The sequence below is a fragment of the Dendrobates tinctorius genome, unplaced genomic scaffold (assembly GCF_039654945.1).
Source record: "Dendrobates tinctorius isolate UK_male_01 unplaced genomic scaffold, ASM3965494v1 ptg000243l, whole genome shotgun sequence".
Taxonomy (NCBI): domain Eukaryota; kingdom Metazoa; phylum Chordata; class Amphibia; order Anura; family Dendrobatidae; genus Dendrobates; species Dendrobates tinctorius.
The window spans coordinates 758,971-786,727 of record NW_027361910.1 but is presented as its reverse complement, the minus strand read 5'-3'; the positions used below and the strand labels follow the sequence as shown (position 1 = coordinate 786,727).

Here is a 27,757-nt window from a genome sequence, read left to right as displayed (position 1 = left end):
AGTGATATGAAAATAATAAAAAAAATATATCTATATATCTAAAATTGAATTTATGTGTGTGTGTGTATCACCAACCAATCATGAAGCATCTTTCATTTCGCCAGAGCTGTTTAAAAGAAGCTGAGCTGTGATTGGTTGCTATGAGCAACAGTTTTCCCACTCCACAACACCTCAGCAGACACTGACATGGTGGGAGAAATCTAGCATCCCTGTGAACATCAGCTCCAGCCATTTTCTGCCCCCCAGAAAGGAGCAGAGAGCACATGACAGAAATGAATCCCCCCCTCCCTGCCCATATACCCATCACACATCCTCCATCCCATAGGCACATCTTCCCCTCTTAAAGGGATCTCCGGTATGGAAGATAGGGCAAATCCCTGAGCGCTCTGATACTGACCCCAGGCCTCTCTTAAAGGCATCATTGGTATGGAAGTTTGGGAAAATCCATCCAGCACTTTGGTTTTGACCCCAGGCCTCTCTTAAAAGGGATCGCCGGTATGGAATTAGGACCGTTCCACTCAGCGCTGCGGTTCTGACCCCAAGGTCTCTTAAAGGGATCATTGGTATGGAAGTTAGGGCAATTCCACTAAGCACTCTGATTATGACCCCAGGCCTCTCTTAAAAGGATCCCCGGCCTGGAAGATAGGGCAAATCCCTCAGCGCTCTTATTCTGACCCCAGGCTTCTATTAAAGGGATCATTGGTATGGAAGTCAGGGCAAATCCATCTAGCTCTTTGTTTCTGACCCCAGGCCTCTCTTAAAGGGATCCCTGATATGGAAGTTAGGGCAATTCCACTCATCGTTCTGGTTCTGACTCCAGGCTCTCTTAAAGGGATCCCCGGTATGGAAGTCAGGGCAGTTGCTTTCAAATGCTCTGGTACTGACCCCAGGCTCTCTTAAAGGGATCCCCAGTATGGAAGTTAGGACCGTTCCACTGAACGCTGTGGTTCTGACCCCAGTCTCTCTTAAAGGGATCATTGGTATGGAAGTTAGGGCAATTCCACTCACCGCTCTGGTTCTGACCCCAGGCCCCTCTTAAAGGGAACCCCGGTATGGAAGTGAGGGCAAATCCACTCTGCCCTTTGGTACTGATCCCAGGCCTCTCTTAACGGGATCTCCGGTATGGAAGTTAGGGTAAATCCCTCAGCACTCTGATTCTCACCCGAGACTTCTATTAAAGGGATCATTGGTATGGAAGTCAGGGCAAATCCACTCAGCGCTCTGGTTCTGACGCCAGACCTCTCTTAAAGGGATCCACGGTATGGAAGTTAGGACCGTTTCACTCCGCGCTCTGGTTCTGACCCCAGGCTGATGGGATGATGTGGGATATTAGGGGTAGTAGTCCGGTGGCTCTGGCTGATGGGATGATATGGGATATTAGGGGCAGTAGTCCGGTGGCTCTGGCTGACGGGATGATGTGGAATATTAGGGGTAGTAGTCCGGTGGCTCTGGCTGACGGGATGATGTGGGATATTAGGGGTAGTAGTTTGGCGGCTCTAACGGGATGATGTGGGATATTAGGGGTAGTAGTCGCAGCTGTGATGGGATGGTGTGGGATATTAGGGGTAGTAGTCGCAGCTGTGATGGGATGATGTGGGATATTAGGGGTAGTAGTCCCGTGGCTTTGGCGGAATGATGTGGGATATTAGATGTAGTAATCCGGTGGCTCTGACGGGATGATGTGGAATATTAGTGGTAGTAGTCCGGCGGCTGTGACGGGATGATGTGGGATATTAGTGATAGTTGTCCAGTGGCTCTGGCTGACGGGATGATGTGGGATATTAGGGATAGTAGTCCGGTGGCTCTGGCTGACGGGATGATGTGGGATATTAGGGATAGTAGTCCGGTGGCTCTGGCTGACGGGATGATGTGGGATATTAGGGGTAGTAGTTTGGCGGCTCTAACGGGATGATGTGGGATATTAGGGGTAGTAGTCGCAGCTGTGATGGGATGGTGTGGGATATTAGGGGTAGTAGTCGCAGCTGTGATGGGATGATGTGGGATATTAGGGGTAGTAGTCCCGTGGCTTTGGCGGAATGATGTGGGATATTAAATGTAGTAATCCGGTGGCTCTGACGGGATGATGTGGAATATTAGTGGTAGTAGTCCGGCAGCTGTGACGGAACGATGTGGGATATTAGAGGTAGTAGTCCGGTGGCTCTGGCTGACGGGATGATGTGGGATATTAGGGGTAGTAGTCCGGTGGCTCTAGCTGACGGGACGATGTGGGATATTAGGGGTAGTAGTCCGGTGGCTCTGGCTGACAGGATAATGTGGGATATTAGGGATAGTAGTCCGGTGGCTCTGGCTGACGGGATGATGTGGGATATTAGGGGTAGTAGTCCGGTGGCTCTGGCTGACGGGATGATGTGGAATATTATAGTGAATGTGGCTATGCGGAGTGGGCGGGGCTATACACTCAGCTTTATATATATATATATATATTTGTTATAACTAACCGTAGTTAGTTACTATGCCCAGGCAGCGCCGGGCTCTTCAGCTAGTATTATATATAATAGCAATAATAATAATCTTTATTTTTATATAGCGCTAACATATTCCGCAGCGCTTTACAGCTTGCACACATTATCATCACTGTCCCCGATGGGGATCACAATCTAAATTCCCTATCAGTATGTCTTTGGAATGTGGGAGGAAACCCACGCAAACACGGGGAGAACATACAAACTCCTTGCAGATGTTGTCCTTGCCAGGATTCGAACCCAGGACTCCAGCGCTGCAAGTGCTAACCACTGAGCCATCGTGCTGCATATATATATATACAGTGCCTACAAGTAGTATTCAACCCCCTGCAGATTTAGCAGGTTTACACATTCGGAATTAACTTGGCATTGTGACATTTGGACTGTAGATCAGCCTGGAAGTGTGAAATGCACTGCAGCAAAAAAGAATGTTAATTCTTTGTTTAATTTTTTTTTTAAATTGTGAAAAGTTTATTCAGAGGGTCATTTATTATTCAACCCCTCAAACCACCAGAATTCTGTTTGGTTCCCCTAAAGTATTAAGAAGTATTTCAGGCACAAAGAACAATGAGCTTCACATGTTTGGATTAATTATCTTTTTCCAGCCTTTTCTGACTATTTAAGACCCTCCCCAAACTTGTGAACAGCACTCATACATGGTCAACATGGGAAAGACAAAGGAGCATTCCAAGGCCATCAGAGACAAGATCGTGGAGGGTCACAAGGCTGGCAAGGGGCACAAAACCCTTTCCAAGGAGTTGGGCCTACCTGTCTCCAATGTTGGGAGCATCATCCGGAAGTGGAAGGCTTATGGAACTACTGTTAGCCTTCCACGGCCTGGACCGCCTTTGAAAGTTTCCTCCCGTGCCGAGGCCAGGCTTATCCGAAGAGTCAAGGCTAACCCAAGGACAACAAGGAAGGAGCTCCGGGAAGATCTCATGGCAGTGGGCACATTGGTTTCAGTCAATACCATAAGTAACGTACTCCACCGCAATGGTCTCCACTCCAGACGAGCCCGTAAGGTACCTTTACTTTCAAAGCGTCATGTCAAGGCTCGTCTACAGTTTGCTCATGATCACTTGAAGGACTCTGAGACAGACTGGTTCAAGGTTCTCTGGTCTGATGAGACCAAGATCGAGATCTTTGGTGCCAACCACACACGTGACGTTTGGAGACTGGATGGCACTGCATACGACCCCAAGAATACCATCATTACAGTCAAGCATGGTGGTGGCAGCATCATGCTGTGGGGCTGTTTCTCAGCCAAGGGGCCTGGCCATCTGGTCCGCATCCATGGGAAGATGGATAGCACGGCCTACCTGGAGATTTTAGCCAAGAACCTCCGCTCCTCCATCAAGGATCTTAAGATGGGTCGTCATTTCATCTTCCAACAAGACAACGACCCAAAGCACACAGCCAAGAAAACCAAGGCCTGGTTCAAGAGGCAAAAAATCAAGGTGTTGGAGTGGCCTAGTCAGTCTCCTGACCTTAACCCAATTGAAAACTTGTGGAAGGAGCTCAAGATTAAAGTCCACATGAGACACCCAAAGAACCTAGATAACTTGGAGAAGATCTGCATGGAGGAGTGGGCCAAGATAACTCCAGAGACCTGTGCCGGCCTGATCAGGTCTTATAAAAGACGATTATTAGCTGTAATTGCAAACAAGGGTTATTCCACAAAATATTAAACCTAGGGGTTGAATAATAATTGACCCACACTTTTATATTTAAAATTTATTAAAATTTAACTGAGCAACATAACTTTTTGGTTTGTCAGATTTATGCATCTGTTAATAAATCCTGCTCTTGTGTGAAGTTTGAAGGCTCTAACTTATTTGCATTTTATCAAACCTGCTAAATCTGCAGGGGGTTGAATACTACTTGTAGGCACTGTATATATATATATATATATATATATATATATATATAATCATATTTAAAAATGAAGCAGAAAAACTAATTCAAACAATCGGTCCTTTCCTGGTGACACTTTTGCTGTAAAGGCCTTCCATGACAGTAATGTGGACAGTCCAGGTGAAGCGACTTGAGAGCAGGCACTCGTGGCAGGGGAGCACAGTGTGGCTGATTACAACATGTCTTGGGTCGTGTGGATTCCATAGGTCTCCCCTTCTTTACGCTCATGGAATCATTAGTGGAGAAAGCAACACCTAATTTTCTGTCCTAGGTAGCACGGAAAGAGGCGAGGGATGAAACAAAGAGAAAGCCTTCCGGTCCCCATTATGGTAGGCTATAGAATGCATCAGCAGGGGCTTCGCTTTGCTCCATCTGCTCTACGAGACTTCTTTTCTTAGGATGATCTCTAGGTTTCCCTGATGTACATTACTGAGGCAGCGCACTGACATAGGTAATGAAAGAAGAAATTTGCAAATCTAATGCATTCACCAAGGACTAAGCCATTGGGCAAGTTCTGACTCCATCTTCACAAATGACTGACTAATGAAGGATCTTTGAGGCGCCTGAAACTCTTTATCCGACTCAAGTCTCAGCCATTGTTTCTTTTAAGCATTTAGCAGTTACAGACTTGTCTCCCCGCCTGACATGCTGCGAAAAGCAGGAAAGCGAGGCACAGCACACTTCCAAGCTTTCTAGAAATGCAGTATTTTGTCCACTGAAGCCCCTTCTGCTAAGTTGTCCCAAGCTTAATGCAGCTCAGTGACCAACAAGGACAAATAACAAAGGATAGCCCCAGAGATTAACACTGGTAACGGGACAATTGTCATTCTCATTCTGTCCCTATGATCTTCAGTTCTGCTTGGTTCTGGCTAATTAACACTGCTCCGTCTGAACATAATAATTAAAGTCTGCAGTCTGGGCTGTTTCTCAGGTAATTAAAGCAAAGATTCACATATGTTTTCATGCCCAAGCCTCTTTAGGTTTTTTTGGCAGGTTGGAAATAACCGTTTGGCCAGGAGCTATAGGAATGGTTTGGAAAGATTCCAGTTTTTATTGTTTTTCTTTTCATGGATCCATTGACTGTGAAAGACAGATGGATATTATATTTGTCTCCATTGCCTATGATAGATAGATAAAAAGTCAGCACCCACCCCCTGTTAAAATGCCTGGTTTTTGTCATGTAAAAAAAATCATACCAATAAGAATCATAAGAAATAATAAGAAAACACATTGCTGAGAAAACCTAAAAGTAACAAAACTAAAATAATGTGGTTGCATAAGTGTAAGCACCTTCTTATATTTGGGGATGTGGTTGTGTTCAGAATTGGCAAATCACATTGAAACTCATGTTAAATAATGGTTAGTAACCCCTCAACTCGTGCCTACCATTGGCGCTTAAATGATTTTTTGATTAAGGATCCCATTATCAGGAGCATCTTAACTAAACATTTAAGCCAGTATTCCCGTTAAATTCTGGCTCAGTTTCTGCCCAAACCATTTTGCGGGACGCTCATAAGATCGTAATGAGAGGTTGTTGTATAGTTGCAGGGTCTAGGTTAAAGAAAAATGCTAACCAACTTCGTTCCACCCTCAATACGCTTAAATTAAATGCTTGAAAGATAAATTAGTCAAACCCTTATCTACTGAGGCACTGAGGAAACTGGTCGCCATCAGAGATACATTAAAAGACCTATCTAAGCGTAAGATTGAGAAGTTGCTTCAATACAATAAACAGAAGTATTACAAAAAAGGTACACTCACAATCTGTGGCCTCGGCCCCCCAACCCCTTAAAGGGAACCAGTCACCAAGTTTGACAGATATGAGATGCAACCACCGCCTTTCAGGGTTGATATACAGGTGTGCTCAAAAATTTACATACCCCGGCAGAATTTTTGCTTTCTTGGCCTTTTTTCAGAGAATTTAAATGGTAATACCAAAACCTTTTGTCCACTAATGTTTAGTGGTTGGGTGAAGTCATTTATTGTATTGGATTGTCATTATGATTTAAAAAGAGAAAACACAGTAGTTTGACAATAAATGGCTTCACCCAACCACTAACCATGAGTGGAGAAAAAGTTTTTGTGTTATCTTTCATATTCTCTGAAAAAGGCCAAGAAAGCAAAAATTCTGCCGATGTATGTAAACTTTTGACCCCAACTGTGCAACATTCTATAATGCTGTATATCTGTCCCCGACCTGAAAGACAAGAAAAACACCTTTTATTATCTCACCTGGTGGGTGGTCAGGTCCAGGGGGTGTCACTGGTCTTGGCCCGGAGCCTCCCTTCTTCTTGATTCATGTGGATGACGCGTCCCTGCATCATCCACACAGTCTCCCCAGCATCGCGCTGCTGTGCAGGCGTACGTCTCTGACCTGTTGAGGCAGAGCAAAGTAATGCAGTGCACAGGCGCCGGGAAAGGTCAAAGGGGCCCCTGCATATGTTCACTTCTTCAGTACTTTACTCTGCCCTAGTGAAGGCAGAGAAGTACACCTGCGCAGGAGCGCGATGCCAGGGAGACTATGTGGATGACGCAGGGACCCATCATCCACACAAAGCAAGAAGGAGGACGGCATTGCAAGAAGATGGGAAGTGCGAGACCAGGACCAGTGGCAATCCTCAAACCTGACAGCAGGTGAGTGTAATAAACAGGCCTCTTTCTTGTCTTGCAGGTCGGGTTGGGGGGCAGATGTACACCATTATAGAATGCTGTATATCAGGCCTGAAAGGTGGTGGCGGTATCTCATATCTGTCAAACCTGGTGATAGATTCGCTTTAAAGATTCATTTGGTCCATTATGACCATTCAGCTATATCAAATATTTTCCTTAATTTAAAAAAAAAAAAACTACATAACTTTCAGGATTCTTTACTGACGGATCTGGAATGCCCGCACTGCCTATTTATAATTAGTTATTTAATTTTAAACTAGCTGTCCTTTAACCAGACACTGTGGATTCTCTCAACAAGCAGATTGCTAACGAGGAGATCCTTGACATCTTAAAAAAATCTTTCCTCTGGTAGATACCTAAGCCCAGATGGGTTAACCTGTATATATTATAAACTATTACCTCACATGAATACGCTTTTTATTTATTTTTATTTTTTTTTAATTCGTTTATTAAACAGCAAATTTATTTTTTTTTAACGGGCACACCTAGCCTAGACTGCAAGGGGGCCTGACAATACTGGAAATTAATAAGTATTATTGGGCCGCTCACCTGAGAAGGATCCCATCTTGGGCTTCACTGTGGACGACGATAGAGAACTGTGGTTAGTACCTATTCTTCTGAACGTGGTCTGGCCAACACCTTAGGATCCCCACTCTGCTTCTGGGACCAATGCAGTTTACTAGAGATAGTTCGTTTACCTGTACGAGACATTTCAATCGCTCATGCTTGAACTCCACTATGACATCTTTCATGCCCTTATTACCAAATAGCCTAGCCATCAATGGGTAATATAATGGATTATAGTAAAACTAATTTTCCTATTAGTGCAATAATAATCTTTATAATAATCTGCAATCATATAATCCCTTTAAAAATATGAAACTTTAATAAATTGAGGTAAAAAACACCCCCCTAGTGCAATAACACAATTAACAACCTCTATACAATAATAACCTACGATAGCCCTACACTAGCCTGCTATCCCTTCCTGACAGTGGAGGTTGGCACCCTAAAAGATACGATTTGGCGCCCCCACTCCGTGGCGGCTGTCTCAGACTCGCCCTAAATGACCCTTATAAACTACAGGTGGGAAAACAATAAGCAAATAAGAGATGAAAGATAGTGCTTAATATAATACACAGGCTATTAATGTACAATATATAAAAGTCGGGCTATTGCATGTAAACATAGAGAAACCTCTTGTATAACCAATAGATAGTAGCAAGTCTTGTCTTTTTGGGTATTAATTTGGGAAACTGTCAAATTCCTGATCCAGGTAGTGTTATTTACAGAGGTCTTCTTAGACCCATTGGCCTACCAACTCAACTCAATGCTTGGGAAAAACTCATCTAAATTGCTCTTGCAGTTAGTTATGACTTCTAGGTGTTTGATAGCTTGCTGCTAGAAGCAGATTCTACTTCCCGCTCACCAAGGAGATCTCAGAAAAGTTTGCGATATTCCTCACATGGAACCCGTGACTGCCATTTGAGACAATCTGGTCTCAACAAGACATGTAGCTTCCTCTTCTCACTCCCTGTCAGTGGCGCATACATAGGTGATGGTCCAATGAGCGTTCTGCTGTTGGCTCTCTGGTACTTGACTAGCTTCAGTTTCCAGTGAAAGGTCATTAGTCTTGCATTTGATGCCAGCATCATTATATACTTTTGTATTCACTGCCATTTGATCAATGTTTCATCAGTTTAGTACATTTTTTAATTCGAAAAGAAAACATAAAAAATGAATGTGACTTTTTAAATGTGTGTTTTTGGCAATGATGGGTAAGACTCTAACATGCAGTTAAGGATGGAGACATTTTGCTATATCTTTCATGTCTGTTTCATTGAACAAAAACCTGTTGGATTGTAATGGTAACGTTATAATTGGCTTTATTATAGCTTTAAGCTTAATCAGTTGTTTTCTATGTTCTAGGTGATCTCGCAGAAGCTGCCACAAGCAAGCCCATTCATGATACCTTAATGTATAGTTGGTAAGTAAAGTACAGTTACTAACATATCACCTAATCAGACAATCCGACCCCTGAATTTGCATGCCTATATTAGCTGAGCAGAGAGATCATTTTCTGTTTTTACTGTAAACTATGGAAGTCATACCACATAGTGAGTGATGTGACTGTTCTGTGTCGCAGTGCAATATCCATTCCATATTTGAAAATTTACAAGGCTTTATTGCTCCAATTACAAATATCTGACACATGGACATAGTAATATTAATTCATACTTTAAGGTGTTCATCCTTATCTCTGTTTCTTATCAGTTCTCTGACATCAGCGGGTCTCGAGAGTCGGGCACGAACGCCCTCCCCAACGCTTCCTTATAGCTGCTCCCCCAGTCCATCTCGGTAAGAACTATTCAAAAACTCTTTTCACTGATAAAATGTCAACATGGGCATGCAGGTGTCACGCACAGTGAGGGAAAACCAAGTGTAACATAAAGGGAAATGGGGAAGGGGCCCAGACACTAAGGAAGGGATTTGGAGACCCCTAGGCTAGATCTAATCTCTCCCTAGAACTCCTACTGAGTCCCTATATTGGTTCCTCACCAATCATCGAGCCGGAACCTGAGACCCTGAATCTCCCTGTGGCCTAGTCCTGAATAGGGAACGGGAGGGAGATCCGCGCTAGGCAGTCTCTGCTAAACTAAAGATGGTGAGGTGAGACAAACAGGGGAACACTTAGCTGAATTGCCAGATACGGATACCAGAAGAGGGATTCCAGACACTCTGAGAAGGTCCAACCCTCTAGCAAGCAGAAGTGGAAATGAAGCTATTACCCACACTGGGTCACGGCTGAGCCACTAACTAAATAGATCCAAACTTCTCAGGGCAGGAGGAGGTCAACGCTGGGTCCTAGAGGCAGAGGGTTCAGGGAGCAGTCTGTATGGACAGGCGCTCAGACCTTCTGAGGCCTGATGCAGGATGATAGCCTGTCACCTCCAAAGCGTTCGTGACAGCAAGTCATAGAAAGTGGAATAAATTGATACCTTCATATCTGCGATCCGATGTCTTATTCTAGAGAAATCTGTGTTTTTCTTAATATTTAAATGAGTTGTTAAGATCTATGGGCGGACACTGATCTGCTTGAGACTTTGCTTCCAGAGCTTATTTTGAATAAAAGTTGACATTTACCAGTGTGAGACATATAGATGAGGAGAGCAGACAGTCAGTAGTTACATTTCTCATAGTGGTAATGCCCCCTGTCATATAAACTAATCTCTAGGGGCAGATTCTCAGAGTGATCTATGTCCGGCCTAGAGATCTGAACAGCACATTTACATATTAAGAAAAACATGGATTTCTCTGAAGTAAGACATTCGAATCGCAGATATCAAAATCTAATTTTATTCAGCATTCTATGAACTACCTGCCCCTATGTGGCTTAGGAGGGTTTATCCTACTGACAGATTCCCTTTAAAATGAATCCGTTTGAATCATTTTACACAATCTTAGTCAATATCTATATTAAAGTGAATGTATCTTTGGAAACTGTACAATAAAATCATAAATAATAACAAACCCCAAAAGAATCTATACCAGCTTTACAGCTCAAGAGCCTGTATGGACAGAGCCAGCTTCACTCTATGTTTACATGTAATGTATCCGGTTATCTCCAGTATTGCAGCATTGTATGGAGAGACTCCTACTGAATACCTATAATATGACCTAGGCAATGGCATCTTAATCTGATCTTAACCGTCCGGAAGTATTAGCACAGCTTTAATGATAGAACATCTTGTATTCTTTTATTTCTCCACTTAAGGCTGTCTCAGGCATCAGCTAGTAGATATGGTCAGTCTGTGCCCATTCCTGTTCCGTCTCAAATTGACAATTATCGGAGGATTGAACAGAATTTGCAGTCACCCAATCAGTACCCGCCACAGAGGTTTGTATGCCTGTATGCGATATAAGAACGGTTTGCATTTTTCTGTAGGCTGCCTATCTACATCTGTCCTATTAGAGATGGAGCAGGTTAAATAACTGCTAATAGTAGTATTATCTAAAAAGATCTAGTGTGACTTGTGTGATATGCCCACAATCTAAATTAGTAACTAAAAGCCCTTTTCATATGGTAACAATCATACACAGAAGTTATCATTACTATTTGTATAACCAGTAGTTACACAAGTAGTTGTCCCCCAAATGCTGTACAGAAAAAAAAAAAAAAAAAAAACAGCCCCTCCTAACAGAATAAAACAAATGTGAACAGATGCAAGCCGCAGTGACTGCAAGATTTCGGTAGAAAAAGTGCCATCACATACTGTTCATCCGGATATATGCAGACATTGAATATATGATCTAGGAGCTGCATTTACTGCTGTATAAACCATATTTACAAAATTGATTTACTAAGCGCACAAATTAGTTAATTTGTGTGTGCTCACCAGCCACAACAGGAAGTATCTGAACAAAGGTACGCCTTGACATGGCTGGTGGGCACACATGAATTGGGCAGCATGTGCTTGTATAAATAGTTTATATAGCAGCAATGCAGTTCAAAATTAATCTATATAATGTTTGCATATATATCTGTGCACACAGTGGGCTGCGGCACTTTTTTTGTGGCGCACTGAATTTGCTGTTGTTGTCAGATATCCACAATTGTTCATAATAATCTACCTGTAATGGTGTAAACATCCGTCTTACTGACGTAGAAGATTCAGAAGACTGCTGTCAGTAGTGTAGGTTATTAGTACCTTCCTTGTGATGGGCATCTACGGAATCTAATAGCTGTGATTAGCATAGTGCCCAGTCTACAAAGTGTGCCAGATTGATTGTGTAGCCTCCGCACTGCGCGCAGTGTGTACGTATGTATGCACGTGTAGATGTTCTCTGTTGTGCATATCAAAAGGTAACATGATCTCTTTTATTACATTTCTTCAACGCGGCAAACATGTTTTGTATGTGATCTTTCAGACCTGGCATGGTGCGTAAGTCCAGCAGTGCCAGCCCTCTTCATTTCATGAGAGCTGGAACCTCGCCTCCTTTTCCTGTAGAAGCCACCTCCGCACCAACAAGGAGATTGTCTTTCGGAGGCGCAAAGCCATACATTCCCTCTCCACAAGGTACGCTGGATTTTTACACTGGTAATCGCCTGTATTCCCATCTGTAGGCAGTTTACGTTTGTAACGGAAAACCATGATGGCTGACGTACCTAAATACCGTGATGGCCATTGATTTAAAAATAGCATAAATGCCAATTGCATCTCTGATTTCTCAGTCAATGTAACAGAATCTGTAACGGAACCGAGTAGACCGAGCCTAAAAGGCATAAACTTCACGTTGGCATAAGTTTTATATAGTGTACCCAAATGTTTATGACTGGACCTCCACAATTATGTTAATGTTTGTTTGTATGTTATTTTCCCATTTTAATAACGAAGTTATACTACTCATAAAGGAACATCAAAATATTGTATAAATAGTTTTATTGGCTATGTTAAAGGGAATATGTCACAAGGTTTTTGCTACCCTTCGTAAGAGCAGCTTGATATAGGAGCAGAGACACTGATTGTAGTGATTTGTTACTTTCTGGGCTGCTTGCTGCAGTTTTGATAAAATCACTGCTATATCTGCTGCAGATCTACCAGATTACTGATGTCTGAGCTCTGTATAACCCCATCCACACCACTGATTGATAGCTGCCAATCTGTGGCGGGGCCATGGTTACACAGATGTCATGAATATGGAGGACTACATGGAGGTAGGCTAAGTAGTCCTCTAGTAATAATCTCCTGCTGATAAAACTGTGTTTTAATCAAAACTACACCAAGCAGGCTAGTCAGTTACACATCGCTGGAGGCTAAGTTTCTGCCTATACATTATGTTACTCTTAGATTAGGAATCTTTAAAGGGCACAAGATCCCCCCACCCTCCATGTTTTCCATCTATCTCTGCCCTTCTCTCTTCCTGTAAAGTCATTGAAGGAAGAGCGAGGCACAGATGAGTACAAAACGCGTAGGTGGGAAGGTGCTTGGTCATGTCAGGGTGCACCGAGCCCATGTGCTTGGTCTGAACAGTCATTCTGTGCATACAGACCCCCTTTAAATACACTGTGCACACAAAACATTGTATGAAAAGCTCTTGAAAACTGCGATATATTTATTTCATACTTAAAAGCTCTATGTTATTGTTAACAGCAATTTTGCCTCTATGTGTCACAGTGGGCACTATTCCAGAGCAACCAGTGGCAGTCTACAGCAGAAGCCCTGGGGGAGCAGAACCTAGAAACAGGAGCCCTGATTATGGTGGGTACAGCAGGAAAAATAGATGCCAGAGTCCCTGTGGTCAATTGGTGGGGTGCTACAAGTTGGACCCTTATTTGTCTGCCATTGATATAGTAATGGGCATCAATACCAATGTCCCCATGCCTTTGAAACAGAAAATCTGTTCTAATAGTTTATTGCTTATAGACCTGAGAATATCTTACAATGGATCAGTGTAGGTAAGAGCGATCAGCACTGTCGAGGGGGACAGAGATTTGGGCTTGTACACTTCAGCTGTGGCCATGACTAGGTTACCCAGTATTAATATCTTTACAGGGTGCACACAACACACTCCTGAAATGAGGACATGTGGTTGTGGTGTTTGTAGCAAACATATCTGCCCCATTGTGAGCCACTCGGATAGTAGTCGGCACTCGCTGGTGTGTTTCCAGCACTGGGGTAGGAGCTGCTCGAGAGCTATTAAGTGGAGCTTACTTCGGAATGTCCAGATTGTATATGTGAAATGCAGTCATTAGAGAAGTGGAGGAGAATCTAGTCTAGTTTTTATCAAATGTCACCAGAATCTGTCTGTAAATGGTATTTCTAATTGAACGAGTGGTGGAGAGTCATTAAGTGGTAAATTTTAAGTTATTTTCTAAAGATCCATGTCTTCAGCTTTACCGAATCTTGGGGCATACTCTCCATTATTTGTTTCACCAGGTATTGCAATGGCTGCCCAGAATTGTAGAATGGGATCCCGTCTTAACAGCGCCCCAAACCTGTCTGACCTACAGCCAAGCAAGCAAAAGTTAAAGAAACAGCTATCGGATCCTGTTATACCTAGAGATGTCTTTATAAAGCCAAGTTCTCCGCAGCAGATCCATGGCCTTCAGTCCACTCGACCTCTCAGATCCTCCCCCAAGTTATCTGAGTTTATGCATAGGAGCCCCCTTCCAACTATACTGGGTTCACCCACAAAGGTAAGAAACCATTAACCCATCAATGAGTAACAAAAAGTATATTACTTCTATGTTTAATGGGAATCTGTCACCAGGTTTTTGCTACCCCATAGGAGAGCCGGACAATGTTTGGGAGAGACACTGATTTCAGCGGTGTCATATATCCCTGTGTTATCTGCCGTAGATCTAGCAGTTCTCTGAGCGCTGAGCTGTGTGAAAGCCAGCCTACACCGATGATTGGCAGCTGTCTGTGTACGCTGTCCATAGGCAGAAAGCTGCCAATCTCTGGTGGGGGTGGGGTTGTACCAATCTCATGAATATGGAGGACTACATGGCCACAAGTTTACTAATTCTCTAGTGATTATCTGTTGATAAAACTGTAATTTAATAAAAATTACTGAAAGCAGTCCTGTATGTGACACACCGCTCTCTTTCTAGATCATGCTGCTCTCAGATCAAATGGCAAAAACCTGGTGACACTTTTTTTTTTTTTTTTTTTTTTTTTTAAATTAAAAGGTCATTCCTAACTTGACAAGGTGATACCTTGCTGATGGTTGGGGGTTCTACTGCTGGGACCTGCGCCAACCACAGGCACAAGGTTCTAAAATTCCCTGTCAGAATTTACTGGTGTGTGCACATAATTTGCGCCCATTCTCTGCCTATGCGAATTAGCCAAGTACAGTGCACGACTAATTCCAGCAGACCCATAGACCATGAAGGGGGCAGTGGTGCTCATAAGCGGCCACCTATTAATTACAGTGAGGGATTCCTGAGCCCTGTTCTTAGATTCAGTGCGGATCCCAGTAGTCAGACCCCCATCAATCTTCCATTTTTCCTATCTAGGTAAGTTGGGAGTAACCGTTCAATCGTCACTTATAAAAAGAATGTTAGTTTCCTGGTCCTAGAAAGGAGTAGGGAGGCAAGCTATGTTGGGCCCTAAACACATGTCCATGACCAGCTGAAAAGGGGTTTTCTGTAAGACATAACTTACCATTACCTGAGTGTAGGTGCTGATGATTCATGCACACGCCTCTCCTCTTTATACCATATGTGCCATGAAGTGTGTGTGTAGTGCGAATGACTCACTTTGTTAGAGTGTAATCTATGAATACTTCATATATCTCCTCTTTTTTCACTCTGCAGAGTATATCCCCATTTGAGTTTCCCAGGGGAACCAACTCTCAAAATCTTGTGACGCTTCTCGCTCACCAAGGAGTGATCATCCCACCAACCAGAAACAAGACCCTCCCTGACCTAAAGAATGTAGGGCAATACCAGTGCCAGCAAACTGGCATGGGTATGCGTCCTGTGGAGGAAATGAAGGGGCCTTTTGGCAGGTAATTATGTTACTGTATTGTGCCTTGCTCTCACTATGGACTCTTACGCATACTATACACAGTATATAAGTTTATTGTGCTGTGTTACATGTTTACTACATCCCCTCCCTTCAGTTATAAAATTACATGAGCGTTCCCTGTACATAACAAATGCTCAGAAGCAGTGGCCTAGAACTCTAGCACCACCTATTGGGGGGTTGCAATCCTAAAAGTCAGTGCCAACCCTTTGACAAGCCTTGCCACATGATTTAGGATAAAAGCCAAAAAATGCAAAGGAGACACTGTTTGCAGAAAAGTGTTGTTTCGGGGTGTTTAAGGTTTGATCTGGCACTGAGGAAGGGCCAACATCCATAAACAACATGTGTTTGCAAACAGAGTATCTGGTTCGCGTTTATCCTAAGTCATGTCGCAAGGCTTGTTAAAAGGTCATTATTAACTTTTAGGATTCCTATATCGTATAGGGGGCATTAGACTTCTAGTCCTCTTCCTCTCTGAAGAGGCAATTTGCATATTTAATTTCCCAGAAGAGCACTGCATGGCCTTTACGTCTCCTTGTCACTTTCCACAGGGAGAGTTGTTACCCCTTAGACCCCTGTTCATATAACATATTCCCCATCCTTCTTTACTACGACATCTGCTGTAAGTGGAAACTGCAGCCACTTCCATTCTTATTAGATGGCCGACAGATCCAACCCCAATCAGCAAACTCAGCGCCAATGTACACCTAATGTGTATGGCTACCTTATCTTTGTTTCCCCCTGCCTGTAATTACCCTTTTATTGCTTTCATAAGTATGCTTGTGTACAGCTGAGATCATTATCGTTTGGACAGCTATATATAGATGTTTTATTGGCATCTTTATCATCCCTCTCAAATATATTTAGCATTGGGTTAATAGAGTAGAAAACAGCCTTTTAGTCCTAGAGCAAACATCACAGGCCCCTTCATATCAGGTTGTGATCAGATTATGTCAATGTTCTCCTATAAAGACTTTGGTCAGATTTAGAAAAGGATGACACAGACAAGGGTTCTCTAGTCTTTGCTGAGTAATCAGGAGGTATTGATAAGCAGTTGGCCTTGACTATTTCCAGCAGGGATTTCTGCTACACTTCTAAAGGCCCCGTCACACATAGCGATCTCGCTAGCGAGATCACTGCTGAGTCACAAGTTTTGTGACACAACAGCGATCTCACCAGCGAGATCGCTGTGTGTGACAGCGATCAGCAACCGCCCCGCCTGCCGGTATCGCTGATCGCTGCAGGAAAGGCCAGGACTTTTGTTTGGTCGCTGGTCTCCCGCTGGCCAGCACGCATCGCTGCGTGTGACAGGCGGGAGACCAGCGATCAGCTGATAACTAACGTACACATCGGGTATCCAAGGGACGTATCCTGCATCAGTTCGCTGGTAACCAACGAACACAGTGACGCCGCACGCTCAGCGTCGCTGTGCTGATCGCTGGTGAAGCTGTCTGTTTGACAGGTCACCAGCGATCACATAGCGACTTACCAGCGATCCTGACACGTTGATATCGCTGTCGGGATCACTTTAGACCTACTGATAGGGAATTTAGATTGGGAGCCCCAATGGGGACAGTGATGTCTGTAACACACTGTGGAAATTAATGGCGCTGTATATATGATAAACTTTCACGAGGTCACAAACTAAGTTTTTGTAGAAAAATTGATGTCATTTTGAAATCGTGATTGAGAAAAGTTACCCACATTAGGTGAAGATTGGAACTTCAGTGAAAAAAATTTCAAAGTGGTCTTGTTTTCGCAGAGTAATGCGCCTGAGCATAAGTCTCGTGTTGCCCTGCAAAAACTTAGTGAAAATGTCAGTCATCCACCATATTCTCCTGATTTGGCTCCATCTGATTATTCTCTCTTATCGAAACTTAAAAGCCCGAAAAATTGATGTCGCGGAATTGTGGGTTTCAAAAAAGGATCACGGGCAGCACGGTGGCTTAGTGGATAGCACTGCAGCCTTGCAGCACTGGAGTCGTGGGTTCAAATCCCACCAAGGACAACATCTGCAAGGAGTTTGTATGTTCTCCCCGTGTTTGCGTGGGTTTCCTCCGGGTTCTCCGGTTTCCTCTCACATTCCAAAGACACACTGATAGGGAATCTAGATTGTGAACCCCATCCGGGACAGCGATGATAATGTGTGCAAACTGTAAAGCGCTGCGGAATATGTTAGCGCTATATAAAAATAAAGATTATTATTATTACAATTACTTTTCTAAAGGATTAGAATTACTTTTTGATCAATTTATTAAATGTGTAGAGTTGAAAGGTGATTACGTTGAATAAAATAGTATTACTTTGAAAACTATGGGCCAGATTCATTAAAGGGCATGTCACACTAAGAGATATCGCTAGCAATATCGCTATAACTAGTGACGTTATAGCGATATTGCTAGCGATATCTCTGTGTCTGATACTTACCAGCGACCGGCTCCCCCGCTGGTTATCGCTGATCGCGCGAGAACGTTCAGGACTGTTTCTCGTCGTCAGCTTCCTGTGGCGCTTCCTGCTGTGAGGACGAGCGACGCGTGGAGCCGGGCGGGAGGACGCAGGATCGCCTGGTGTGACAGGTAAGTAGCGATCCCCGTCCCCAGCGATGTCGCTAGTGAGATCTGCCTGTGTGGCAGCTCACTAGCGACCACTTAGCGATGTACCAGCGATCCTGACCGCGTCATATCGCTGGTCGGGATCGCTGGTACATCGCTAAGTGTGACAGTACCTTAAGACTGGTGTTGTTCATGCCAGTCTTGATGAGGGATCATGTTGGAGTCAGTGACACAAGTGGTGTGCGCCTCACTATAATTCTTACTTCAGTAAAGGGGTGGGGTAAGGTTTGTGACATAAAGCACGCCACAGCTCATCATGAATGAGACAAGTGGGCATTGCCATGCAGCGTTTCGCACAGTCCTTACCCATCTGCGTCCATGTTGGCAGAGCTTGTTGAAACTGGTATAGAACTGCAAAAGTCACAAAATGTTTACACAACCTCACATTTCGCAAAAATGTTGTGATTTCTCAAAGTGCTTTGCTCCACATGTCTGGCGTAAACACTTTATTCAGGGCCATGGTTTTTTTCTTAGATTAGACCAACAATGTAGTAATACCCCTTATATGTGAACCAAGGGCAAACTTACTGATTTTGGCAAGGGACGTCTAGGACACTAAAACAGGAATATTATAATGTACCAAACCTTTACATGATGGTGATTTTAGATACTATAGATTTTCTATCAATTTAAGGTTTTATTTTCTTTTTATATTTGCTTCAGCTTAAATAAAATATTGCGTAACAATAGTTGATCTATGGGGTCCCTCCATGCCCACTTCTGTATACTAAAGTATACTCTTCATACCTGCGGTTAAATTGCAGATTTTGATGGGTCCATAATGTGTGTGAAATCATGGAGTAAGATTAAGACCACTAATAGTGATGAGCGAACGTGCCCGGATAACGTCTTATCCGAGCACGCTCGGGTGTTATCCAAGCATCTGGGAATGCTCGTATATTATGTTCGTGTTTCTGCTGCTGCATGGTTTGTGGCTGTTACGCAATCCCCACATGTGAAGAGGCTGTCTAACAGCTGCAAATCAAGCAGCTGCAAAGACTCGAACATAATATGCGAGCACTCCCAGATACTCTGATGACATCCGAATGTGCTCGGATAAGACGTTATCCGGGCACGTTTGCTCATCACTAACCGCTAAAGAACCAGAATCTCAGCTGCCCTATGGCTTGAGTGCATTTTGTCCAGCCCCCTGCTCACTTGGTTCTCATATCTGGGTCCCTGCAGGTCTCTCAGCACTGGCAGACTCACAGATCTCCTGCTGAAAGCAGCATTTGGGACACAAGCTCCCGACATTGGCAGCACAGAGAGCCTCAATGCAGAGAAACCAATGGAGATAGCAGGTGAGTTTCCCTTTCCTTCTACAATCCCATATCATGCTCTTTTCTCAGGGTAATACATCTAATGTCTTTTATATGTACTGGTGTAAATCGGCCTCTTGTGACATTCTAGCCAGTCTAGGGTCACTGAAATAATGTCCGGTCCCTGACAATCCTTTTATACTGTGGTCAGACTCCAGTGATCCAGCAGTGCCGTTAGTGGTGATCCATTAGCTCCGCAAATATTCTCTTATATCATTTTGAAAAAAGAAAATAATAAAATGGTAGCATTGGTCAAACTCTGCTTTACAAGTTACCCATTTGCTTTCTCAACATAAGAATTAGCTGTCGGCTAGTGATGTAATATTCTACTATTCCTGTATATTACTAGTGTCAAAAAACCACATAGTGATCACCCTATAATAATAGGGATGTTATACACGTATTTCAATAAATATATAGTGGGGATTCACTCTCTCAGGTTGGCATTAGGTAATGTTCACACAGGCAATGCGGTTTGTTTCAAACAGGTGCAGTTTTATTGCTTTCTTAAAACTCCAAGGGATTCACACCCAAAACCTCTTCTGGGCACAAAGCTATCACAGCAGATAAACAGCTCATTTAATAGGGCACATATGTCAGTGCAGTGTGCAGGCTCACCCAGTTACAGTACTTTCTCCAGGAGTAGACTTCATACACATACACTAGTCTCAATATCCCCTTCAGCTCAAGCTCCAGATACCAGTGCCAAACAGAAGTGTTCAACTCCGGACACAGTTCATTTGAACAGGCTGCAGCTTCTTCATTCTCTGCAGCTCCAACACACAGACTGCTCAGCTTTCCTAGCTAACCCATGCAGTCGCCATTCAGATAGAGACCTCAACACATCTCTCTCTCAGCTACAGCAGCTACAGTTTACATTATAACTGGTCACTAACCAGCAGCACACTCGACTCTGCTCAACATCCAGCAGACTGACACCCATATTAAACACAGGCCCTGGTTTTAGTAAAAAGCTAGGCAGGTGCATCTAATCAAATCCTGCAGAGCTGGGACTTAACCCTGTCCTACCTGGCTTTGCTACAATGTATATAATGTAGTACATAGTTACCTAATAAACATATTGATAAGTATGTATTTAAATATCCACTTTATTATATTTTCAATATTTATGTAATGTCAAAAGCATTAATACATGTTTAATTATATCTAACTGTTTAATAATATTTGTATATATATTATATTTCTGTCAACTAGCAATTTTCTATACTATTTTGCTTTTTAGCTCCCTTAATTGGTTATGGGGGGAACCTGTACTGTGGGGCACAAGCCTCAGTCAGTCCCGCTCCCGTCATTTTCACAGTGGGTTCTCCACCAGATGGCATGACCCCTCCGCAGACAACACGCACGCGACTCTTCTCAGGTAATTTGGACTGATTGTATATTATTATACTACTAGATGGAGGCCCAATGCTATCGCATCGGGAGGGCGGTAATGTCACGATGGGGGCAGGATTTGCAGCATTGAGAATCTCTGCCCCCATGTGCTCACCCACCTATCCACTCTCTCTTTCCCCATGTGCTGACTTCTCCCGTCAGTGCTCTCTTCTTTGATCTGTCTACCCCATGTGCTATCCCCCTTGTCTGCTGCCTCTCTCCTTTCTGTGCTGTGTTCTCCCCTCATGTGCTGTCCCATTTGAGCTGTCTCCCCTCTGTGCTCTGTCTCTCTCACTCCTGTGTCTGACCGTGTACAGAACAAACCACAGTTCCTGGGCAGGGGAGGAAGCAAAAGACAATACTGACATTACAGCAGGAGATTGCAGAGGATTCATTTTGTGAGGTAAAAATATTGCTTAAAAACAAGTGAAATATTTTACCTCACAAAATGAATCCTCTGTGATCTCCTGCTGTAATGTCAGTATTGTCTTTTGCTTCCTCCCCTGCCCAGGAGATGTGGTATGCTCCGAAAACGGTCAGACACAGACAATTTTTAAAATGAACTTTCGTTCGTGGGAAAACCCATTTAATATGACCGGCTTCCTCTGCCTGTAGACACGTCACACATCTGCCACCGGGATTAGGTGATTGATTCACTGCGCGGAATTCGCGCAGGCGCAGTGCGATGGTGTTCCGCTGGTGGTACCGCGCAAGAGGCTGCGTGAGTGTGTGTGTGGTGCGTACGGCATATAGAGTGTGTGTTTGTGGTGCAACGGTGTTCCGCTGGTGGTACCGCGTAATAGATAGGTACCAACTGTCGCGCTCGCGCCTTGGCTGAATGGCACGAGCTGGGGGGTTGTGGCCCCACTGTGCCACAAACCAGACTACCCTGGAAGGGGCGTAACTACGGCAGCTTCCTTGGTCTTCACTGGAGCCTCTGATGGTGAGGTCAGGCTTGTGCGGCAGGTAGCTGCCGGGTGCCACTCCAGGGTGGTGTCTGGCTGTGGCTGCTGATCCCACTCGGGAACAGGACACCTTGACAGAGGCTATAGACAGGCAGGCAGGTGGACATGACAGGCACGGCTGAGACACAGGGCAGGCGGGCACGGCTTGGAGACACAGGACAGGCGGGCACGGCTTGGAGACACAGGACAGGCGGGCACGGCTTGGAGACACAGGACAGGCGGGCACGGCTTGGAGACACAGGACAGGCTGGCGTGGTAAGAAAAGGAGCAGGTAGGGACCTGTTCACACAGCAGGTGTAGGCAGGAGGGAGTGGTGTATGCTGGAACAGGATCTGGACCTGTTCACACAGGAGGTACAGGTATGGATCTAGGCAGGAAGGAATGGAATATGAAGGAACAGGTTTGGGCCTGTTTACACAGGAGGTGCAGGTATGGATATAGGCAGGAAGGAATGGAGTATGAAGGAACAGGTTTGGGCCTGTTCACACAGGAGGTGCAGGTAGACAGAGCCGCAGGAGTGCGGAGCAGGCAGAGCCAAAGGAGGTGCAGGTAGACAGAGCCGCAGGAGTGCGGAGCAGGCAGAGCCGCAGGAGTGCGGAGCAGGCAGAGCCGCAGGAGTGCGGAGCAGGCAGAGCGGCTAGGGAGCCGTGCAGACAGAGCGGCTAGGGAGCCGTGCAGACAGAGCGGCTAGGGAGCCGTGCAGACAGAGCGGCTAGGGAGCCGTGCAGACAGATAAAGAGGACACAAGGAAAGACACGGCAGGGAAGGAACCACAAACAAGGAGACTGACAGACAGAGGTAAGACTGAGTTCAGACAGAGGCACAGGGACAAAGACACAAGGACCAGGATATTCAGCCTCCTGGCAGGCAGACAGAGTATGGACAAGGTACAGGGAACAAGACTCAAGGGCCAGGATATTCAACCTCCCGGCAGGCAGACAGGGCACAAAGCAAGACTAGAGTAATCCTCCAAAGAAGGAGACAGACAGAACAGGGCCTGGCTTCCTCAGCAGCGGAATACTAACTGAGTATAGACATTGCACAGGCAATGTTTCAGTGGGAGTGGCGAAACTAAATAGTCAAGGGCTCCAGGTGATTGGTCAGGGACAGATTACCCAGGTGCACCCAGACTGCATAAGAACCAGAGAGTTCAGGCGCCGCCCCCCTATACACAGAGTCAGGAAACATGGAGAGCAAGCAGGAGAACAAGAGGCATAGCACATGGAGCTCAGGGCTGGCAACAGACAGATTTCACAGCATGGCTTGAAGCAGAAAGTAAGTTGGTGTGCGGGGGATGGGAGGCCATGCAGTGACGCCAGCAAGGTTGTTACAGTACCCCCCCCTTTACGGCCCCTCTTCCTCAAGCCTGCCAGAATGGCCTGAAGAAGGAGTATAGGACCACACACAGTCCAGGTTGACACAACATCCTTCAGGTAGGGTGGAGTATGTGTGCCATCAGGAATCCCAGATTGCCCGGTTTCTTGGTGCCTATGGAAGTCAGGTTCTAACACAGAGGGTACAAAGACTTCTTCCTCCTGATTGGCACAGCGCAGGGACCTGGAAGCTTCAGACTTGACCTCTACATCAGCCGGCCAGCTGGAAACAGAAGAGACCTTCACAGAGTCCAACTTCAGCCCGAAATCCCAAGAAAATTGGACCTCCTCCTTAGGATCAGGAGGAAGCATCTCTGCCCAGGTATCTTCACCAAGTAGCCAAATGGAAGCTGGAGGCATACATACAGGGAGCCACTTCAGCCTGTTACCCTGAAAAAATTGGTCCTCCCCTTCCAGGTTGGTGAGAAATGGAGATACGTGGGTCACTGTTCCAACCTCTTCACCCACTTGCCAAATGGAAGCTGGAGGCATACATACAGGATCCATCTTCTGCCCATGGCCTAAAGAAAAATTTTCAAGCGACAGGGATGCTTCTGGGAACTGGTCACAGGAGGTGTGTGGAGAGAGCGCCACTGCTTCCTTTTCTTCAGTGACATCAGCACACCATGACCCAATAGCCAGCAGAACAGATGGGGAAGGTAACACTGTAGCCTGACCTTGTAACACTGGAACTAGATACCTTTGGTGACTAGGTAGCTCCAAGTGTGGCACCACGCTGGGTCTTCGGACCGGAACAGGCAGTAGAGTATCTGGCTCAGAAGGACCGATGGGCAAACTGGTCATCAAGTGTAAAATGAACTTCTCCAAATATAATGCTCCGATTTGGAGCTGTAGTTGTCCCTTCGACACTCGACTGTTCATAAGTAGGGCACGACCATCACCAAACACCGTCACCGGATTCTGGAGCTGTGGAACAGGAACCCTACACAGACTCCGTCTGGCTTGCAGCTTTAACACATCTGCAGGGCCGAAGCTCCCACAAGGCACACGAACAGTCACCGTTCTTAGTGAGGAGGAGGGACTCTTACCAAGGGCAGCCTGTCCCACTGACCCAAGGTTGTGGAGCTTGCGCTCATTTGGACAGAAGCCGTCCGAGTGTTCCACACAACCACAGCAATACTGTATGCCCATCTTACGACTGGTTTCAGGCTGCTGCTTTGCCAGCCCACTCTTAACAGTCTTCTTGGGTTCAACTCGAGTAGCTGTTTTAACAGGTGGAGGAACTAGAGGGTTTCGGACGGTGGTCGCAGTCTGACGAGGCGGTTTCTTCACTGATTTCGCCCGTCTGGCGCGCCTCTCAGATCTGGAAAGGGAAGACTCTTCAGGAGACACTGCACTAAGCTTGTCAAAGGCTTTGCAGAAGGCCACCAGGAAGGCCGGTAAGCTCGATGTGATGGGATCCCCTGCTTCCCAAAGGGGGTTAAGCCACTGCAACGCATCTCCTGTTAGGTAGGACATTAGTAATCCTACCTTTACCCGATCGCTGGCGAAGTAGGGAGCATGCCATTGAAAATAGCGTAGGCACTGCTCCATAAAGGCACGACACTGCTTGGGGTCCCCATCATATCTTGGCGGGTCTGAGGGAGGTTCAACTTTAGGTATGCCAGCCTCTAGTTGAGCAAACAGTGTATTGGAGACCACAATGGTGGGTGGAGCAATGAAGGATTGGGCTTCAGACCAGGTAAATTTATTTGGTTGCCCATACTGGCAAAAAAGTTCATCTTGCTCCGAGGGCGAAAGGACATGGGACTCAGCGTGGACCATGGCCTGTGCAAACTGTCGCGCTCGCGCCTTGGCTGAATGGCACGAGCTGGGGGGTTGTGGCCCCACTGTGCCACAAACCAGACTACCCTGGAAGGGGCGTAACTACGGCAGCTTCCTTGGTCTTCACTGGAGCCTCTGATGGTGAGGTCAGGCTTGTGCGGCAGGTAGCTGCCGGGTGCCACTCCAGGGTGGTGTCTGGCTGTGGCTGCTGATCCCACTCGGGAACAGGACACCTTGACAGAGGCTATAGACAGGCAGGCAGGTGGACATGACAGGCACGGCTGAGACACAGGGCAGGCGGGCACGGCTTGGAGACACAGGACAGGCGGGCACGGCTTGGAGACACAGGACAGGCGGGCACGGCTTGGAGACACAGGACAGGCGGGCACGGCTTGCAGACACAGGACAGGCGGGCACGGCTTGCAGACACAGGACAGGCGGGCATGGCTGGCAGACACAGGACAGGCTGGCGTGGTAAGAAAAGGAGCAGGTAGGGACCTGTTCACACAGCAGGTGTAGGCAGGAGGGAGTGGTGTATGCTGGAACAGGATCTGGACCTGTTCACACAGGAGGTACAGGTATGGATCTAGGCAGGAAGGAATGGAATATGAAGGAACAGGTTTGGGCCTGTTTACACAGGAGGTACAGGTATGGATCTAGGCAGGAAGGAATGGAATATGAAGGAACAGGTTTGGGCCTGTTTACACAGGAGGTGCAGGTATGGATATAGGCAGGAAGGAATGGAGTATGAAGGAACAGGTTTGGGCCTGTTCACACAGGAGGTGCAGGTAGACAGAGCCGCAGGAGTGCGGAGCAGGCAGAGCCAAAGGAGGTGCAGGTAGACAGAGCCGCAGGAGTGCGGAGCAGGCAGAGCCGCTATGGAGCGCGGAGCAGGCAGAGCCGCTATGGAGCGCGGAGCAGGCAGAGCCGCTATGGAGCGCGGAGCAGGCAGAGCCGCTAGGGAGCGCGGAGCAGGCAGAGCCGCTAGGGAGCGCGGAGCAGGCAGAGCCGCTAGGGAGCGCGGAGCAGGCAGAGCCGCTAGGGAGCGCGGAGCAGGCAGAGCGGCTAGGGAGCCGTGCAGACAGAGCGGCTAGGGAGCCATGCAGACAGAGCGGCTAGGGAGCCGTGCAGACAGAGCGGCTAGGGAGCCGTGCAGACAGATAAAGAGGACACAAGGAAAGACACGGCAGGGAAGGAACCACAAACAAGGAGACTGACAGACAGAGGTAAGACTGAGTTCAGACAGAGGCACAGGGACAAAGACACAAGGACCAGGATATTCAGCCTCCTGGCAGGCAGACAGAGTATGGACAAGGTACAGGGAACAAGACTCAAGGGCCAGGATATTCAACCTCCCGGCAGGCAGACAGGGCACAAAGCAAGACTAGAGTAATCCTCCAAAGAAGGAGACAGACAGAACAGGGCCTGGCTTCCTCAGCAGCGGAATACTAACTGAGTATAGACATTGCACAGGCAATGTTTCAGTGGGAGTGGCGAAACTAAATAGTCAAGGGCTCCAGGTGATTGGTCAGGGACAGATTACCCAGGTGCACCCAGACTGCATAAGAACCAGAGAGTTCAGGCGCCGCCCCCCTATACACAGAGTCAGGAAACATGGAGAGCAAGCAGGAGAACAAGAGGCATAGCACATGGAGCTCAGGGCTGGCAACAGACAGATTTCACAGCATGGCTTGAAGCAGAAAGTAAGTTGGTGTGCGGGGGATGGGAGGCCATGCAGTGACGCCAGCAAGGTTGTTACACCAGCAGCACTTTCCATATTGAGACACCCATCACTTTGGTGTGCCAATATGGCGGTCGGTGAACTTCCTCCGCTTAGAATTCTGGGATACGGTGACATCTGGACAGAACAGGAAATGAAAACATTACAAGGCAATTATATAAATAGATGTTATGTTTTCATGCATTTTTTACAGTGCATCCTTACTTCTTTTTCCTCTTAGTGGGATCATCCAGCTCTCAGAGCTCGGCTGGCTCATACACTGGAAGACATCTTGTAGTTGGCGCAGGTGGTGAAACATTTGAAGCCCCGTCAAGCCTTAGATACGCATTCCCTGACACTGGGATGGCAAATGCTGAAGGCATTGTGATGTTTGAAGTGCCTGAGCTTCCTGAAGAGACGCTGATGGAGGTAAGACGGATGAGTAGGTTTGGTAAGATGATTATGGTTGTGTTTGATGGTAGATGCCCGATCACAGCTAAAAAGCAGGAAAAGGTCAGTACAGCAATTTTCACGGAGAGCACACAGTATCCCAATATAGTTTTCATCCTTCCTCTCTATATTAATAGTCATGTTTCCTGCACACACCCTTGTAGAGCGGCTGACCTTAGAAGTGGACAGGATCAGGCCACCTTACAATGGAAGTGTGCCATGTTTTTCCAGATTCATGGGAAATATGAGTGTGTGACGCCGTGCCCAGTTCCAGACCTCATTCTGTGTGATGAGCAATCATCAGGTCATGTTTGGTCAGGTGCACACACGTCCGCTGCGTAAATGTCGTCCCTTCACTCCATAAGTGGTTATTATGGGATTCTGTAGAATCAGAGGCACTTGTGGTTACATTGAGTTTTTTCCACTTTATTCGGGTCAGAACTCGGAGTACTAATGCTGCTATTTCCGCCTTGTGGTTATCCAGTAATTCAGAGGAGCAGTGATTACTCAAATCCTGTGAAGCTCAAAGAAACTTTCTTG

The 27,757-nt window shown here is 45.9% G+C and overlaps 1 protein-coding gene across 3 annotated transcripts in view; it reads left to right on the top strand.

Moving 5' to 3' along the window:
• ULK1 (unc-51 like autophagy activating kinase 1) overlaps nucleotides 1-27,757 on the top strand; it is a 115,558-nt gene that overhangs the window by 61,941 nt on the left and 25,860 nt on the right. For 2 of the 3 annotated variants that reach the window (XM_073557029.1, XM_073557030.1), the window contains exons 14-23: nucleotides 8,997-9,054; nucleotides 9,342-9,425; nucleotides 10,843-10,965; nucleotides 11,997-12,145; nucleotides 13,244-13,327; nucleotides 14,006-14,265; nucleotides 15,388-15,581; nucleotides 19,396-19,511; nucleotides 20,773-20,910; nucleotides 27,009-27,196. In XM_073557029.1, the coding sequence (XP_073413130.1) occupies nucleotides 8,997-9,054; nucleotides 9,342-9,425; nucleotides 10,843-10,965; nucleotides 11,997-12,145; nucleotides 13,244-13,327; nucleotides 14,006-14,265; nucleotides 15,388-15,581; nucleotides 19,396-19,511; nucleotides 20,773-20,910; nucleotides 27,009-27,196 (1,394 nt within the window). The remainder of the gene's footprint in view (nucleotides 1-8,996; nucleotides 9,055-9,341; nucleotides 9,426-10,842; nucleotides 10,966-11,996; nucleotides 12,146-13,243; nucleotides 13,328-14,005; nucleotides 14,266-15,387; nucleotides 15,582-19,395; nucleotides 19,512-20,772; nucleotides 20,911-27,008; nucleotides 27,197-27,757) is intronic. The other variant, XM_073557031.1, reaches the window with a different exon arrangement.